Raw genomic sequence first — 16,060 nt, 5'->3', positions numbered from 1 at the left:
TGCTGGATCGGGACCTGGAAATGCCAGCCTGGTGCTTTGGGAGTGAGAAGTCCCAGGTGAGAGCAGTGCTCAGCAGGACGATGTGCAAATGGAAAATCCCAGCCATATTTCAGCATTTCCAAGGGTTCAAAGAGCGCCTTTGAAGAGCTTTACCTCCTGGCATGCGACACATTAAATTCTGCTGCACTAGCAGAAGCACAGGGGTTTGGACACACTTTCAATTCCATTAAATACTTCTCCTGTAATTACCCTCGAGTTAAATGGTCACTGCGTCAAATTTACTAGTAAAAGCCTTGTAAGAGTGAAGTGCTTGCAGTCCCCGTGCCGGGAGGAGGTCTCTGTGCTCCGTGCAGCTGCAGCCGGCTGCACCCGAGCAGCTGCGCCGTGCCGGGACCCAGCAAAAACCTGGCTGCTGCTCCGGGTATCAGCATGTCATTAAATGACCACCTGCTTCTGTAATGAGGTGATGTCAGCCCTGTGTGGTTTAAAATGTTTTCAGCCTTACTGTTGCCAGGGAGAGGGGACTTCAGCGGGGCTGAGCTGGGTGCTGGCAGCGCCCACCCAAAGCTCACCTCTGTGTGCTGGGACCCCGCGGTCACCAGATGCTCCATGAATGTGCCAAAAGTTTACACTCCCCTAGGAAAAGTGATGCCAGAGCCAAGCGCCTCCGGGATTACTTGAGGCAGAAGAAGAAAAAAACAGGAAAGAGAAGGTGAACAGGGCCCAGCGACCTCCTTGCATCAATTAGAGCAGAACCACTCATTCCCACGCACCTCTCCCTCAGCAGGCAGCCTCCCACCCCTGTGTCTGCAGAGCTCTCCGGTGATGTTCCTCCTGCCTGTCACCCCTTGTGTCTGCAGAACTCTCCGGTGATGCTCCTCCAGGAGCAGAGGAGAGCACCAGCCCGGGGAGGTTGGACGCTGCCTGCCGTAGCCGTCATTCCTGGCACGCTGAGCGCAGGGGACGTGTCCGCAGCGCTGCGCTCCGTCCTCGGGGAGAGGAACCCGGGCGGGAGAGCGGCTGCAGAGCAGGAGAAACACCGAGATGGTGGGGTGGGCACCGAGTCCCCGAGCCTGGCACACACCGGCCTGGAAATGAGGCACGAGGCGCTCTCCAGGCTTTCCATGTCCACACCTCTGGTTCCTGGTGCGAACGAAGCTCCTCTCCATGCCGTTTGTTTGTGCCAGCTGCCAAGGCTGCCCGTCGGCACGGCCCCAGCCCCACGTCCTGCCGCTCAGCCTCCGGCTCGGCCAGAAACCTCCTTGCAGGGGGAGCAGCAGTGGGGGAGCAGTGGGTTTGTCTGGCTTTCCTTAGGAAAATTTGTTTTTTTCTCTCATTTTTTATTGGTTGTAACGGAGGAAGTAACAGAAAAATCCTGGAAAAAAACGGGAGGATTTTTAGTAAGAAATTAAAAAAAAATCTGAGCAATTCAGCATGCAAATGTATTTTGTGTTGAAACAAAGTGTGGAAGCATGATGGTGAAGGAGGAGACAGTTTTCCATTGAGAAGAAGTGGCCTCAGCAGGCTCTGGACATGGGACGCACGTCCTCGTGCACACGGGTGCTGGTCCTGGGACCTGCCCGGCCCTGGGCAAAGCTCTCCGACCCCAAAGCCCCTGTTGGGGATGTCCCCAGGCGTTTCTAGGCGCTTGGAGGAAGGAAGCAGAGTAGTGCATGAGGAGCAAAGGGTGGCACATGCAGCAGCGTCCTGCCGTCCCCCACTGCTGCTGGGGCTTTGCCCGCAGAGATGCGAAGTGACGGGTTTTGCTGAGGGACCCAGTGAGTGAAGGCGCCTGTGTAAAGAAATCAGGATTATATTCCTCCAGAAGACAAAGCAGAGCGAGGGGAGAGCGAGGCAGCTCGTGGCTCCTGGCTGTGCAGATCCGCACTGACGCGGGGAAGGATTCTGCCTTGCTGCTGCTGCCCGTGGGATCAGCAGCAGCTGGACCGAGCAGCCCAGCCAGAGCCACGCGGCAGGGGGAGCAAATAAATCTGCCCCCTCCCGGCATTGCTGCTTCCAGCTCGGTCCCCAGCAGCTCCAGGCCTTGGGGGCCCAGTCCTTGAGCTGAGTTATGCACTCAGGGCTGCGCACATCAGAGGCTGCCTGCGCTGAAGGCGGAAGGGTAATTTTGCTTTATGAGCTATTGATTTTATTCTCCAGGTCCCTCTCCTCCAGACAGATCGGGTTCCTACGGCTGTATTTAAAATAATGCTCTGCTCTTCGTAGCCTTCTCTCTCTGTCATCTTGCCGCACTCCCTCAGGTGTTGTCCCTTATGGGATGTTCCCGCATCCCAGAATGCCCCATCCGTTAACACCTTATCTTGCAGATTGGATAGTCTTGATCGATTTTGCTTTGTGCAGTTCTATATATTTCTTTGAAGGCCCGGAGGAAAGGATTTGATATATTTGCTAAGTAAGAACAGAGACAAATTAGTCCTTATTCTAGTGGGTATTGCTGTAGGGCTTCCCAAGAAATCATCTCAGTTACCTGTCAGGCCCCGTCCCCAGTTTCTGGCACTGCTGTGGTTAACGCTCTTGGGAAAAACATTTCGCATCCCCTTGAAATCCTCCTAGACTTCGGTGCAGAATTAATATGCAATGCAAAGGAACTATACTAGTACATATGGCAACTTATGTATGTGCCGGAGTCTAAAATTATCCAGCTCTTCTTAAAATCCATGTGTCCTGCTCAGAAGAGATGCCATCCTTCCCAGAGCTCTGCCACCTGCAATCTGTTCTGCCTGCGTGTTTCGGGTTATGTAAGCGGAGCTTTAATTGCATCGTGGGCTCTCCCGCGCCCCTGCCGCCTCTTCCTCGGCTCCCGTCTCTGCGAAGGTCTGCTTTCCGAGGCTGCTTGTTTTCAAAGGAATCGGGCACTGGGCTGGGTTTACTTTATTTTTAGAGCCTTTCCTTTTATCTTTCCCGGCGGTGTCCCACTGGGAGCTGCTCCAAGACCGCTGCGAGCGGTGCGGCTGGCGGTTGTGCCGCCGCTGCCGGGCTCGCTGCTGCTCCTGACCTCGGCACGCGCGGGGCACTGGCGCAGCACAGCGCCGGGGCAGGCTGGCTGCGGGAAGCACGGCTGTCCCCGCGCCCCTCGGGACACCTCTCCCGTCCGGGGAGCAGCAGGATGCTCAGCCGGGATGCTTGGCCACATGGTGGGTGCGCACCCTCCGCTTCCCACGACCCTCGCTTTTGTTTCGGCAGCTGCCACTGCCAAGTGTTCTCCAGAGGAACCTTGTCACAGTTTGTTTGAACCAATTGAAGTGTAATTGGGAGTAAATGAAGGAAATGGGTCATTTGCAAAATAGGTGCTTGAGTTGAGGGAGAAAAATAACCCTGACTCATCCCTCCTGCTCCGTCTCCGCCAGGACGCTGGCAGGCAGCCACCCACTGCGTCCCCGGGGAGGGAGCACGGTGCAGCTCGCGGGGCGGGGGGCAGAGGAAGACCCCTAAGTACATGTTTTTCCCAATATTCTGCCTCTCCCTGCGTTTTGGTGAGCCATTGCTGGGGGTTCTGCCTGCTCGGGGGAGTGAATCAGCTAGGATTTCTGCTTGTTGCTCAGGCTCCTCTCCCAAACTCCCCCACGTCGCATCCTCTGGCAAAGCAGAGTGTGAGCACCAGAAGATGCTGTGTACGACTCCTTCCAGAAACACTTCTGTTTTATTTGGAGGGATTTTTATTGTTTTGCTCTTGCTTTTACTGTTCTTTACGCCAGCAGCTCTTAGCTCATGGCTGAAATCCTGGCACCTGGTGTTTCTGCCGCTGGCAAGGAGAGCCGACCCCTGAGGGATGCAAAAGGTCCCCCCCCATATCCTGGTGCCGCAGCTGTGAGGGACACGACATGGGCACGAGGAGCCCAAGGCACCCCTGTGCTGGTGAACCCCTCTGTCTGAAGGATGCCCTTCTGTCTCCACTTCAGGCCTGTCCCCCAGTCAGGGGCATGGGTGACACAATCACTTTGTATTGTGCATCATCAGACAACAGCAACCAGAACAGCTTGAGGTGCAGAAGCCACCACATTATGTCTGTCTGCGGGACCTGACCTCATTGCCAACTGCCACAACACAGCTATCGCAAGGGAAAAGCCACAGATTGATTTATAATGTGCCGATCCACCCTTCTCTGGACTTTTTTCCACTTATAATTTCATTGCTGTCTCAGAGGAGCACAAAGGAGGGCCCAGTGCGTTGGAATAACTGCACCTGATCACGGGACCAGTGCATCCCTGGCCTCCTGAACCCCTGGGGACAAAACCCATGTGCTTGCCAAAGGGGAATGACTATGGGGCAGCAGGAGCAGGGTGCCCAGGTGCCTTGCATGAAAGTAGCTGAGGGGCAGGCTGGGCCTGCATGGATTCAGGCCAGCTGGAAGGCAGCTGGAGTGGATCAGGGGCCTTATTTGAAGCCCTGAAGGCTCCTGTGCTGGTTTTGGCCTTTAGCAGCTGGTTTGCAGGCTGGATGGAGGGCTCGGGGTTTGCTTGGGCAGCCTGCAGGGCAGGGCAGGGCTGCTGCTTGCAGTCCGTGTTAGATGCACTAACACGAGTCCTAGGGCAGAAGGACAACACTTTGTGCCCATCTGAACTCAGTAGCCTCTTTCCTGCTGGGCTGCAGCAGTGGATAGGTTTCCTATCAAAGAAGAGCCTTGCTCACGAGCAGCATTCGGAGGAAATTTGGGGTTGCCTTGAAGCACTTTGCTTTCAGAGCAAGGAGCTCTGGCTGTGCCGTCTCCAGGGCTCTCTAGGGAGGTGAGTGCTCTGCCTGCGCTGTGGGCTGCGGCTTCAGCCGTGCTCCTGGCACTGCTGCGCTGTGGGAAGGAGGGACCTCGCTGTGAGCCATCGCTGGCACCGGCTGCTTGGTGAATCAGGCTGGCCAAAGGTGACCTTGGTTTTATTGTATTAAACTGTGAAGGCTCACATCTCTGCGCGTTTGATTTGTGCTTGGGATGCATTCTGGCAGGGAGAGTCTGCAGCTCCCTGAAAAGGTGTCGCTCCTGGCCGGCGTGTCTGTCCTGTGTGGCCATCGGGCTGGTGGGGGTCCCCTGCCCCCGGGCTTTGGGGAATTGGCAGTTCTCCAGTGCTGTGTGGGCTGAGCAGGCTTTGGGCACCAGTGTGCTCCTGGGAGGTGGCAGCTCTGCCCTGGGAGCCAGGCTGGACTTGAGCGGCTTCTCTCCACTGACAGGTTTTTTTGGCAGCACAGGGGCATCAGTGGGGACGTGAAACCACTGGTATGTGGGTGAGCAGGGGGAAGACAAGAAAACAAATCTGATGGGAGTCCAAACTGTTACCCTCTGCAAGAAGGCAGCAGAGCAGCACCCAGATATGGTGCATATGGCTGCTGCTGCTGGAAATGCAGCGCTGAGCTGGCTCTGGAGGGCTGCTGCCCTGGCTGGCCACGGTGCCACTGCTTCCTTGCACCCTCCTGGCATGATGCTGGTGGGGCTGGGTACATCGGGGCAGCTCCATGAGCTCTCCCTGCCTCCACCAGCTTTGTCTGCAGGCAGCTAGCTGGGGCTTGTCCTGCTCTTGCATGGGAAGAAGCAATTTCCTTGCCACGCACACCCACACGAGCCAGGAATGCTACGTATGTATTGTACAGATACATATCTATATCTATATATAGACATAAATATATAAAACTGCTCATTTTGCTGTCATGCTAACATTTATTTATTTATTAAAAACTTCACCCATCAGGAGCTGCAACATCTGTTTGTGAAAAATAGCACATCCTTGGGCTGCAGCCAGGAAAATCATTTCATTACGAAATTGCAACTGTAAAGCAGCACAAAACCACAAACATACTGTACATTGAGATGCTTTTGTTTCCAAACTGCTCATTAGGAATGATACATGAGCCAAAATTATACCCTGTGTAAGGTGAATTAGGAGAAAATGAGCCCATTCGACCTTCTTAAGTGAGCAGCAGTTAGTACTGTAATTATTATCTCTGGTTAATCCTGCACCCACTGCAAGGCTGCGCTCAAGTTTCCCGTTCCATCCCAGAGGGTATGCGTCTTTACATTTCTTCCGTTCTTCGTGCCTAATTCATGCTGACAAGGAACATACTTGAGAGGATAGAAAAGGAGAAGCCTGGTTTAAAGATTATTTTATGTAATGCAGGAGGGAGAACTGCGCTGCGCTGCCTGCGGGCTGCTCACCAGCCCTGTGCTGGGGAAGGGCTTTGGGAGGAGGAGGGCAGGGGGTGTGATCGGGCTCCCTGGGGCTCGTGGGAGCATCTCGGAGGTGTGCACACAACAGGAGCTTTCGTTTTCTCCCGCTGGAGCTGGGGGGACTGGGCCGGGCTGGGCACATCTCACAAGGCTGTGGGCTCTGCTTGGTGTTACCTTTTGGTCCCTGGGTTCCCATCTCCGCTCTCTTTGATGCTTTTTTTTTTTTTCTTTGCAGGTCTGGCGGTCCATCAGATAATCACTATTACAGTGTCCCTCATCATGGTCATAGCTGCTCTGATAACAACTCTTGTCTTAAAAAACTGGTAAGGCCTCTCGGTGGTGGGCTCGGATGGGGTGGTGCTGCTGGGGCAGGCAGGGGGCGAGGGCTGCAGCACTGGGTGCCTTCCGTGATGGGAACACACAACAGCCGAGACGGGCTGTGAAAGACATCTCAGGAGAAAGTGGTTTTTACATGGAAACTGCCCCAAGGGTCCCCCCTCCGCTCCCTGTGCCCCAGCTGGCTTTGGGTGAACACTGCACTTCTTTCTCGAAGCCTGTGGTCTGACACGAGCAGGTGGTGAGGATTGGGGGGCCTGAATTCACACGGGGGCACTTGTGTGCCACTGCTTGCCGACTGACTGGTGCCAGATCCCTGCAGTGGTGTCATCTGGTGACGTCAAATCCCTGCCTTCGATGGCAGCAGGCGGTGAGACCTGTCCTGCGCCCCAGTGCGCCCGCGTGGCTCCGCAGGCCGCGGTTCTGTTCTCCGGCCTCACCTGAAGCTCCGGGGCTGAAATGCTTCATCCCAGTGCCTTGGATGGTGCCAGATCTAAGTGTGCCCATCCCCTGGAGTGCTCGTGTGCTCCTCTAGCTTAATGTGCTCTCATTTATTCTCTTAACGTGGCTGCGCGTCTGGTAAAATAGGTTAGCTTTTCACTTCAGGCACTCGTGACTTTACCTATTTTCCCAGAGAAACTGGCCTACTTTGAGGTCAGTGTTGCTGGGTGTAATACTGCTGGTGCACCTCTGGGACCACAAGGATTGCTGCGGCATGGTGCTGCTGGCCCAGGCAGTGCTGGGGTCTCTGCCTGTGGGTTTCTCCCACTGCCACTGCCCCCCACCCCGCTGTGGTGTGCCCCCCGCTGCCCACGTGAGCCTGGTGCTCTCTGCAGGCACTGCGGGAAATCAGTCGCGGATCCTGGAAGTAAATTAGAAGAACGGATTGATTAAAAGCTTGCTTGCTTACTGGGACTGAGAGGCAAAGCTATTTGAAGTGCCACAGAGCAAAAAGGGCTGGTGCCAGGTGTTGCCAGGCAGTCCTGGGAAGGTCTTTGTGTGCCCGGGTACCATGGCTCTGGCAGTCCACAGCTCAGTGGGACAGCTCAAGCAACCGAACGTTGAAGCCAAAAAGGAGAGGGGGAGAAGGGTGATTGGTGTGGGTGAAGAGCAGAATTTGTTTACAGTGAGTGAATTGGGCACCTGCTGGGGAATGCATGCAGGCAAGCTCAGCCCGCAGTGAGCTGTGGCACTGGCAGCAAACCGGCACCCCATGAGCTCAGCTCTGGCATTTCCCGGCGCGAGCTTGGTTCCCTTGTGCAGGTCGGGCTCCCCGTGTGCGAGAGGCAGAGCAGCGAGGGCTGGGGAGCAGCACGCTGCGAGCTGCTTCAGGGGCTGGCTGGCAGGGCTGACCCAGATCGCCCGCTCAGTCACCGGCACCAAGTGGGACACCGTCTGCGCCTCCCGCTGGGTGCTGCGTGCCCCCCTTGGGCAGGGCGGGTGGGTGCCGGCTGTGTGCAAGGCGGCTGCTTTGGGTGCTGCTGCTCCTGCAGCAAATGTGCCAGGAACCCCTCGTGTGAGCAGTTCCACCCGCTCTCCCCCAGGCTTTTGGCCCCCACTAGCCGTTTGGCCACCAGCTGTGCCCAGGGTGCTCACCCAGCCCTGCTGGGGAAGAATAGCACTGGTGTCAGACGCGTTTCTGGAGTTATTTGTCCCAATAATTAAAGCCTTTTGATGCCTCCCAAATAGAAGGGGTTTAACTTCATTGTTCTCATCTGCTTTTTTTTTTTCATTTAAAATAAGGCTTTCATTTCCCGCAGATATAAATGTGTGACTTGCTAAGTAATTCTTCTGGTAGTTAAAACCTTATATTTAAAATTTAAATTTGATCGTTAAAAAAAATAAATAAAGCAAAATGACTGCTTGATTGTGGCTGATCTTTCCAAAGTGCCTGAATTGTAATCCAATATTGAATGATGTATAATTAATGGTCGATAATGCGAGTTCTTCTTTCAAGCGTCAGCACCGTGTTTTGTGTCGTGTTTCTGTTCCTCTCCTTCACCGCCCCAGCTGCGCGCAGAGCGGGACCACGCGGCGCAACAGCCACCAACGCAAAATCAATCAGCAGGAGGAGAGCTGCCAGAACCTGACCGACTTCACCCCCGCCCGCGTGCCCAGCAGCCTGGACATATTCACAGCCTACAACGAAACGCTGCAGTGCTCCCACGAGTGTGTCAGGACGCCAGTGCCCATGTACACGGAGGAGGCATTACACTCACCCGGAGATTACAAAGCGACGTACAATGGAAACAGGTGAGGCGATGCCCGTCGTGTTCCCGTGCACCTCCGGCACTGGGGTCCCTGTGCTCAGGTGGGGAAGGCTGTCCCGGTCCTGCTCAGCTCCTGCTTCCCTGCATGAGGACAAGCAGGCGTCTCCTGCCGCGCCCTGTCCTTGTGGTGTCAGCTGCCCTCACCCTGAGCACCTCTCATCCAGCCCTGACAGCATTCAGCACTGCACATTTTTCAGTTCCCTGCCTCCGCCTCCGGCAAGTAAATGTTCCTCAGATCCATCTCGCGGAATTTGTGCTGTCTTCTAAGTGGCACCTAAAGAGCTGCTCGGTTGTGAATGAGCGGTGTGATTAATGAAGGAGCAGGCTGCGAGAACCGAATGAACCATTTGTCTGGCACGAAATAATGATACGTTAACAAGGGGGCATAATGGGAGCTGACAGCGAGGTGCGAGACCGGCGAGCCGTGGCTGTGCGTGCCCCTTGCTGCAGGAGGGAGGACCGGGGGGACCCTTCCCTGTGGCTGGGCTCGCTCCACTGCAGCAGTGCCCTTGGCTGCTCCGCACGGTGCCCACGTGTCTGCTGGCAAACCCAGAGAGAACCAGGGGAGCCTTGCAAGGAGGAGATGAGCAACCGGTGCTTCGGGCCCCGCAGCCTGCGTGCGCTGTGGCTGGGCTGCTGCCCACAGCCGGGGTCCAGGCGCATGAGGGACACAAGCCTGGAAGGCAGCAACTTACCAGGCGCCCTTCTAACCATCGTCTGCTTGCACGTGGGGTTTGCTCCTCTGCGTATTGTGGTGTCTCCTCTGATGTTGGAAGGCAAAGAATGTGCCTGATTTTCAAACCATTTCGTTGAACCTGTGTGTGTGCGTGTGAATGGATGGTGGGGTCACGGTGCTCTGCTTCCCCACCCATCTGCGTGGTGCTGGGGACGCTGGGCGCTGGCTGGGGAGGGTTCGTTGCTTGTCTGCCTCAAGGTGATGCTTTCTGGGCTGTTTTATTGGCCTGGGCACGCTCCCCGCAGCCCCATGGAGGTGATGCACGGCACCGCACATGGCGCAGGCATTGCTGCCACCTGGGGGAACTGGGGCTGCCCCCGTAGGGATGGCCCTGCCGTGGCCTGGGTGGGTGGCATGTCCCCAGGCCAGCTGGCTGCGCTGCAAGGTGCTTGTTCACAGGGGAAAACATGACATTGCAGGCCATCCTTTTGTGCTTCTTTCTCTGCTTTGCACCACCCTGGTTTCCAAGGCCAATAAGCCCCCTGAAAGCATTGCTCCAGAGGTTTGTTCTTCCTCTGAAAAGCTGATTTGTGCAGCAGGCCTCCGCGGCTTGCTCGTGTTATGCACCAGCACGCGCAAGCCCATTTTTCTGCTTGCTGCAGACCCTCGTCTTCTGATCGGCATCTTATTCCTGTGGCCTTTGTGTCTGAGAAATGGTTTGAAATCTCCTGCTGACTGGCCGAAGCCTGTTTTACTTCCCGGGGCAGGGCAGACGCCGTGTGGCTGTTTCCTGGTAGGTACCGCTCCGAGCAGCCCCCGCGCGGTGCCTTCGGTAAAGGTCTCCCTTGGGAAGCTGTGTCCCGAACGGCTTTCCCCTGGGGGAAACGGCCCCAAGCTGGGAGTCGGGAGTTGAGATGGATGTGGGCTGCAGAGAGGGACCCCTGCCCCCCCAAGGGTCAGGCTCCAATGTCAGCCTCAGCTGTTGATGCCAGCCCGCCCCCGTGCCCCCGGTGGCTCCCAACAAGTGATGGTAATTCCAGTGCTGCGAGGTGGCCTGATTTGTAATTAACCTGGCGTTGCGTGATGGGCAGTCTGTGTTGTTCAAGGGTCACACAACCTGTGTGCATGCCCCATCAGGGCATTGAAGCTCATCTGACCTGCAAAAACCACTCCAGCAGATTTTTTTTTCTGTTTTGTTGTTTGCTTTGTGTTTTTTTTTTTTTTTTTTTTTAGTTAGCTTGGGCTGTTTTCACCTCCTCGTTGTTCTGGTGAAGGTGGCGCTGCTGACAGCGGCGGCGGGAGAAGCAATTAGGCTTAACTGTGCCCCATGGGATGGGGGCCGGGGGGCAGCCGTGCCAGCTCGAGCCACGCGTTCGGGTACATTAACTGGTCTGTCCCAAGTCCCCGCTGTAATGAATCACATATTCCGTGTAAATGAAATTTCCAGTCTTCTCTGGCTGGAGCTTACTCAGAATAGCCTGTTTAACATTACGCTCAGCTACTGAACACAGAGATATAATTAGATTAGAATGAAAGGGAATAAAAAGTTAATGGTCTCTGCTGTGCTCGTGGCTGTGTCTGGGCAGCCCAGGTGAGGTGTGCACCTGGCTGGGCAGGAGGCAGGGGCTGGGCATGGAAGGAGCCTTCTGGGGGGAGCCCAGAGAGCTTTTCCTCTTCAATTAAAATGGGCTCTTACTCCCCATCTATCAATGATCTCTTGTTATTTCTCTGGTTCTGTGTGGCCACTGTCTAGGGGAGAAAAAGTGCAAAGGTACCTGGCCGAAGAGCTTGTGTTGGTGAGCAAGGATCGGCTGCAGGACACGTTTGGGATAGATTCTGCACTGTCTTCAGCAGCACGTGCAGACACACGCTTAGAAAGCAAACAGCAGGAGCCTACTATACCTTTACACCCTAAGCTTTGTAGATTGTGAAGTCTGTCCCTTGCCTTAAAATGCTTTACAAAAAAGCAAAACAAAACCCAACCCAATCACACTTAAATGTCCTCAACAGCTTCTGGTGCCTGAAGGAGAGCGACTCGCTCTGATGTTGCCCACTGTACAAACCAGGCAATCCCCACCACTGGTTTTCAAGGTCCTGTGTAATTCTGTGCCAGAGAGTGAGTCCTCATTCATTTCAATAGATTTCTTTAAATAGTCTAAAGCCGGCCCGTTATTAAATCCTTGAAATTCTCATTGACCTGTTTTCATGGAATCCATGAAACATGTATTGACATGCTCTGGAAAAATCTATCCAAATTTTACCTGGATCATTAGCTCTGTAATAACGCTCCAATTATTTATAAAGTTCTGTTTGGTTTCAATTATAATTAACAAAATGAAATTAGTCCAAAAACCCTTCTCTGCATGTGCACACCCCTACGCAGATGTGTGCGTGCACCAGGACAGCTCCATGTCCCAGCGTGTGCCTGCACCTCCTGCCCGGGACATGTCATAGACCAAAATTTCTTGTTTCCCATGTCACCGTGTAAGGTAAAATCTGAGAGCAGATGGCGTAGCTGATGGTGGTGAGGAAGCTCGGCGTGTAGGTTGTCCCCTGTTGTGGTGTCGCTGTACTGACACCGGGCAGGCACTGCCGCGGGCAGGGATTGTTGGGGATGCCTTAACAGCTCTCGTTCCTGGAGCAGAGGGTGCTGGAAAAGGTGCTTGGCAGCTCTCAGCTGCTTCAGGCTGCACTCCTCTGGAGGTGGGAACGTTTTCCTGGCTGGCTTTACAAAGCAAGCCAGCAAAGTCGCCTGCAGGTGACTGGGCTGGTTTTAACCAGGTGCACCTCAGCAGAGGTGGAAGGCTGCAGGTTGGTCACAGCTTTCTGTTTCCCACCCATTCCTTGCAGTGTTTGCAGGGGATGGAGGGCCATGAGGCAGCCCCTGAGCAGGGCACCATGCAGCCCATGGGGTATAGAAACCACACCAGCCTTGGTGCTGGAAACATCTTCCCTTGGAAAGGCTCAGAGTACTTTACAAGTATTAATTGATGGCACTTCACAGCTCTTAGCTCTCTAATAAGCAAATTAGTACTACCAAACGTGTAGACTTGGAGCTTGAGGCACAAGACAGATTACGTGGCCAGGGACAAGGATGGCAGGAGCTGAGAGAACACACAAATTTTAAATAGATGAGCACTGGGAGGCTGGTTTGAGTTTAACGTAGACTTCACAGGTACACTCCGTCGGCAGTTGCTCAGCACTGAGCGCCGTGCCGCCGAGGTGCCCGCTTGGTCTCTGCAGGGTCAGGCTTCGAGGGGCGGCACCGTGCAATGGGCTCCAGCTCAGAGAGCTGCAGGTAGCACGGGGATTTTGTAAGGAAACCTGGCGACACTCGTCTGGTTACATCACAAGCAGATGTTGATTCTATTTCCTTAGGTCAAGTTCATCCCCTGCCAATATGAGCTGTTCTCAGGGCTTACGTGACACCGGAGTGGTCCCTGCCACCACGGTGGCCCCCTGAAGAGCAGAGTTCCTCCCACGGTGAACAGCTGCTGGAGTTTTCCAGCAGACTTCATCTGCCTGCCGTCAACCCCCTCTGGAGCACTTGCTCGTAGATGAATGTCACACCTATGCAGAAGGCAGCGTATCAACTGTTTCTGCAGTTAAAGCAGGGGGCTTTGCCCGTTCCCAGCAGCCTGACATACAGATGCAGCAGCAGTGGCGTGGCCCAAGGCTGTTTTCTGAGAACAGTAAAGTGGTCAGTTAAAGCATTTGTGCCAGGCGGCTGAGTGGAGAGTTAAGAACGTAGAGGCAGAAGCAGCAGAAATGCCTGTGCCCTCACCAGGCCAGGTGCCCATGGAGATGCGGAGGCAGGAGCAGCCGCTATTGCACAGCCCGATGCTGTCCCTGAAGCCTCTTGGGGCTGCGGCAGCCTGGGGTGACTCCTGGCGCTTGGAATCCAGGGGCGAAGGTTTTGCAGACCCAAAGGAAAAGGGTGGCGGAGGTGGCTGGGGAGCTCAGCCCTGGCCTTTGCCAGGGGGCGCTGCACAAGCCCCCTCCGGCCGTGGGGTCTCGGGACACTCGTGGGCTCTGGACTTTGGCTGGGAACCGCAGCAGCAGAGCTGCTTTGGTTGGATTTCGCTCTGGCCTGGGCTTTCTGAAATCAAGTTTGGTATTTCGCGTTATTCTTGTCCTTAATCCCACTCTCTTTGACTGAAAAACCCCATGGAATGAGATTATACAAAAATCTGTAAGGTTGATCAAGCGCTGACCTACTTTGCACAAAGAGGCTATTTTGAATACAATATAAATTTTACATCCTGCAATGCATGCATTAGATAGTATTCATCCAACACTATGTACATGTTCAGCATCAGTATTAGAGAAGTGGTCCTGTGAGATTTTGAAATGTTACTGGTATTATAACATTGATCTAACCCTAGCTTTTTCACAAAACAGTCAAAATTTACAGTATTGTATGGTAATTCTGAGCTTTGAACATGGCAAGCAGCTGCTGCGATGTCCTCATTCTGCCTAACAACAGCAAATGGTTTGTATTAACATTAACAGATAATGAGTCATCATAAAAAATCCAGGCTTGTCTTCTGAGAAATAACAGCGTTCCCAGCACAGCCCTGGTACAAGAGATTAAGGATTCTGTAAAATCTGCCTAGCTAATTAGTTCAGTGTTTGTATTGGAGATGGTGTACGCTAGGCATTTTGCTTAAAAATAGCATTGGAGAAAAACCCTTGAACAGAAAATATATTGCATTTCTGAATGCTCATTGCTAACTAGTCAGAGGTCACAGTGCAGGTTAGTGCCTATATGTCAGGAGCACACTATGGGCAGCACTTCCAGCGTGCACGGGGCTGTACGTAAAGCTCACACATAGCAATCACGGGCATGCTCAGCGGTAATGCAGCACACAGTGATATACGTAGAATCACATACACATAAAGCAAATGGCCACACTAATGATGGGGAGTAATTGTCTTCACATAAAGGTTTAAAGATTACGTAGGGAGAGATCTGTCAGAAGATGGCAAATAAATAGCTTAAGAGGAACTTCAGTAGGCTTTCTGGTTTAGATGCTTAACCAATTCTCTATTGATTTCTTTAGGGCATTTAACTTTAGAAAATCTTGTTAGTACTCATCATCGCCTTCTCATCTGCCAGAGCACTCGATGCTCTTAGCCCAAGTATGAAAAGCTCCAGAATTTGAGAATTATCAGCAATAAATTACGCTTTGGAAAACACACTGAGGAGATAAGTGTGCAGTAAGGCACACCTAAGCCTCTTAGTCACTCCTACTGTTCACCAGAAGCTTCCTCTGTACCCCCCACGTGTAGGAAGCCGCATCCTAATTCCGCAGGCCGCCCTCGGAACTGATGAGAGGCGAGCCGTGCTGAGCCGGGGCTGCCCCGGGGCGGCAGGAGGAGCGAGCTGGTCCCAAAGGATCGTCAGGAACCTGGGGGGCCAGGGACCGTCACCTGCCAGGGGACACCCGGGCCATCGCGTGAGGGTGGACACCGTCGGGTGGGGGGGCTTGTGCTTGATAGCGATGGTTTGGGTGCAGGTAAAAATGAGCATGTCTGCCGCATAAAAGAATTGATGCCAGTCAATAAACTTCCCTGTTCTGACTCACTCTTTATTTTTCTTTTCATCCTTAACAGGATTCCATTGGTGAACCTGTAAAAAAAAAATTAAAAAATAATGGGTTACCTGTACCTACCATTTTTGTTTACCAGTAGGAGACTCAAAGAGCAGCGTTCTATGGGCCAAATATATTTTTATAAAAATGAACACGCCTATAGGTAACTGCATTTTTCAAAGAGCGCGGTTTTTGGAGAAGAGTAAAAAATGTGCGAGCGAAGAATCCCGTGAAGGAAGAGGAAACCGAGAAGAACTGAAAGGAACAGGACTGAGCGTCTGGAGCTTGGGATACGGACTACGATTCTGAACCTGTGCCAATAATACCATTATGTGCCATGTACTGATGCAAAAGACTTCGCGAGAAGCAGAAGCTAAGTCAGTAACACACAGAAATGCTACAGAGGACAGGGGTGGGGCGTCTCTTCTGATGGGGTCATTAATTCTGGTCCATATACATACATACATATGATATATACACAGAGAAAATATATATACACACACAAACACTTTTTGTACTGTAGCAATTTTTGAAGATCTTAAATACTCATTTTTAAAGAAAATGTCATGGGCTAAAAGTCTGATTTCTTTAACATGCATAGTATGACCTAGTTAAACCGATGTTTTCTACTTTGGCAGCTTGCCTTTCAAACCTATATGTGTATATATGGATAGACATATACATATATATATGTGTGTGTGTATGTATAAACATATATATGTATGTATACATATATATAGAGTTTTTCTTTTTTGTTTCGGGAACACATTTCCAGCAGCGGGCGGGTGTCGGGCCATGGTGGCGGCGGGTGTGTGGCGGGGGCCAGGGCTGGCTGTGAGCATTGGGGACAGCTCGTGCTGTGTGTCCCCGCCCGGGGACCGGCCGGGAGTAGCAGGAGGGCGCACGGCTGTCCCATGCCGTTGTGCTGTGCTCCATCCAGTCTGCCACCTCTGCTGGCACACGTCCCCAGGAGACGGATTGCAGGGGTCAGAGAGGTCATTTGTTTTCTGGAGAA

At 53.3% G+C, this 16,060-nt stretch overlaps 1 protein-coding gene across 1 annotated transcript in view; it reads left to right on the top strand.

Moving 5' to 3' along the window:
• Positions 1–15,104, top strand: part of AJAP1 (adherens junctions associated protein 1) — a 36,561-nt gene extending 21,457 nt beyond the window's left edge. Inside the window, exons 5-8 of the mRNA XM_050714975.1 lie at positions 6,405–6,492; positions 8,516–8,758; positions 10,114–10,244; positions 15,068–15,104. Coding sequence (XP_050570932.1) covers positions 6,405–6,492; positions 8,516–8,758; positions 10,114–10,186 — 404 coding nt within the window. The 3' untranslated portion in view covers positions 10,187–10,244; positions 15,068–15,104. The remainder of the gene's footprint in view (positions 1–6,404; positions 6,493–8,515; positions 8,759–10,113; positions 10,245–15,067) is intronic.
• Positions 15,105–16,060: the final 956 nt, after the last annotated feature.

This window comes from Cygnus atratus, chromosome 21 (assembly GCF_013377495.2).
Source record: "Cygnus atratus isolate AKBS03 ecotype Queensland, Australia chromosome 21, CAtr_DNAZoo_HiC_assembly, whole genome shotgun sequence".
In the NCBI taxonomy this organism is placed as follows: domain Eukaryota; kingdom Metazoa; phylum Chordata; class Aves; order Anseriformes; family Anatidae; genus Cygnus; species Cygnus atratus.
The sequence above is the reverse complement of the archived record's forward strand: the minus strand, read 5'-3'. Positions and strand labels throughout refer to the sequence as shown.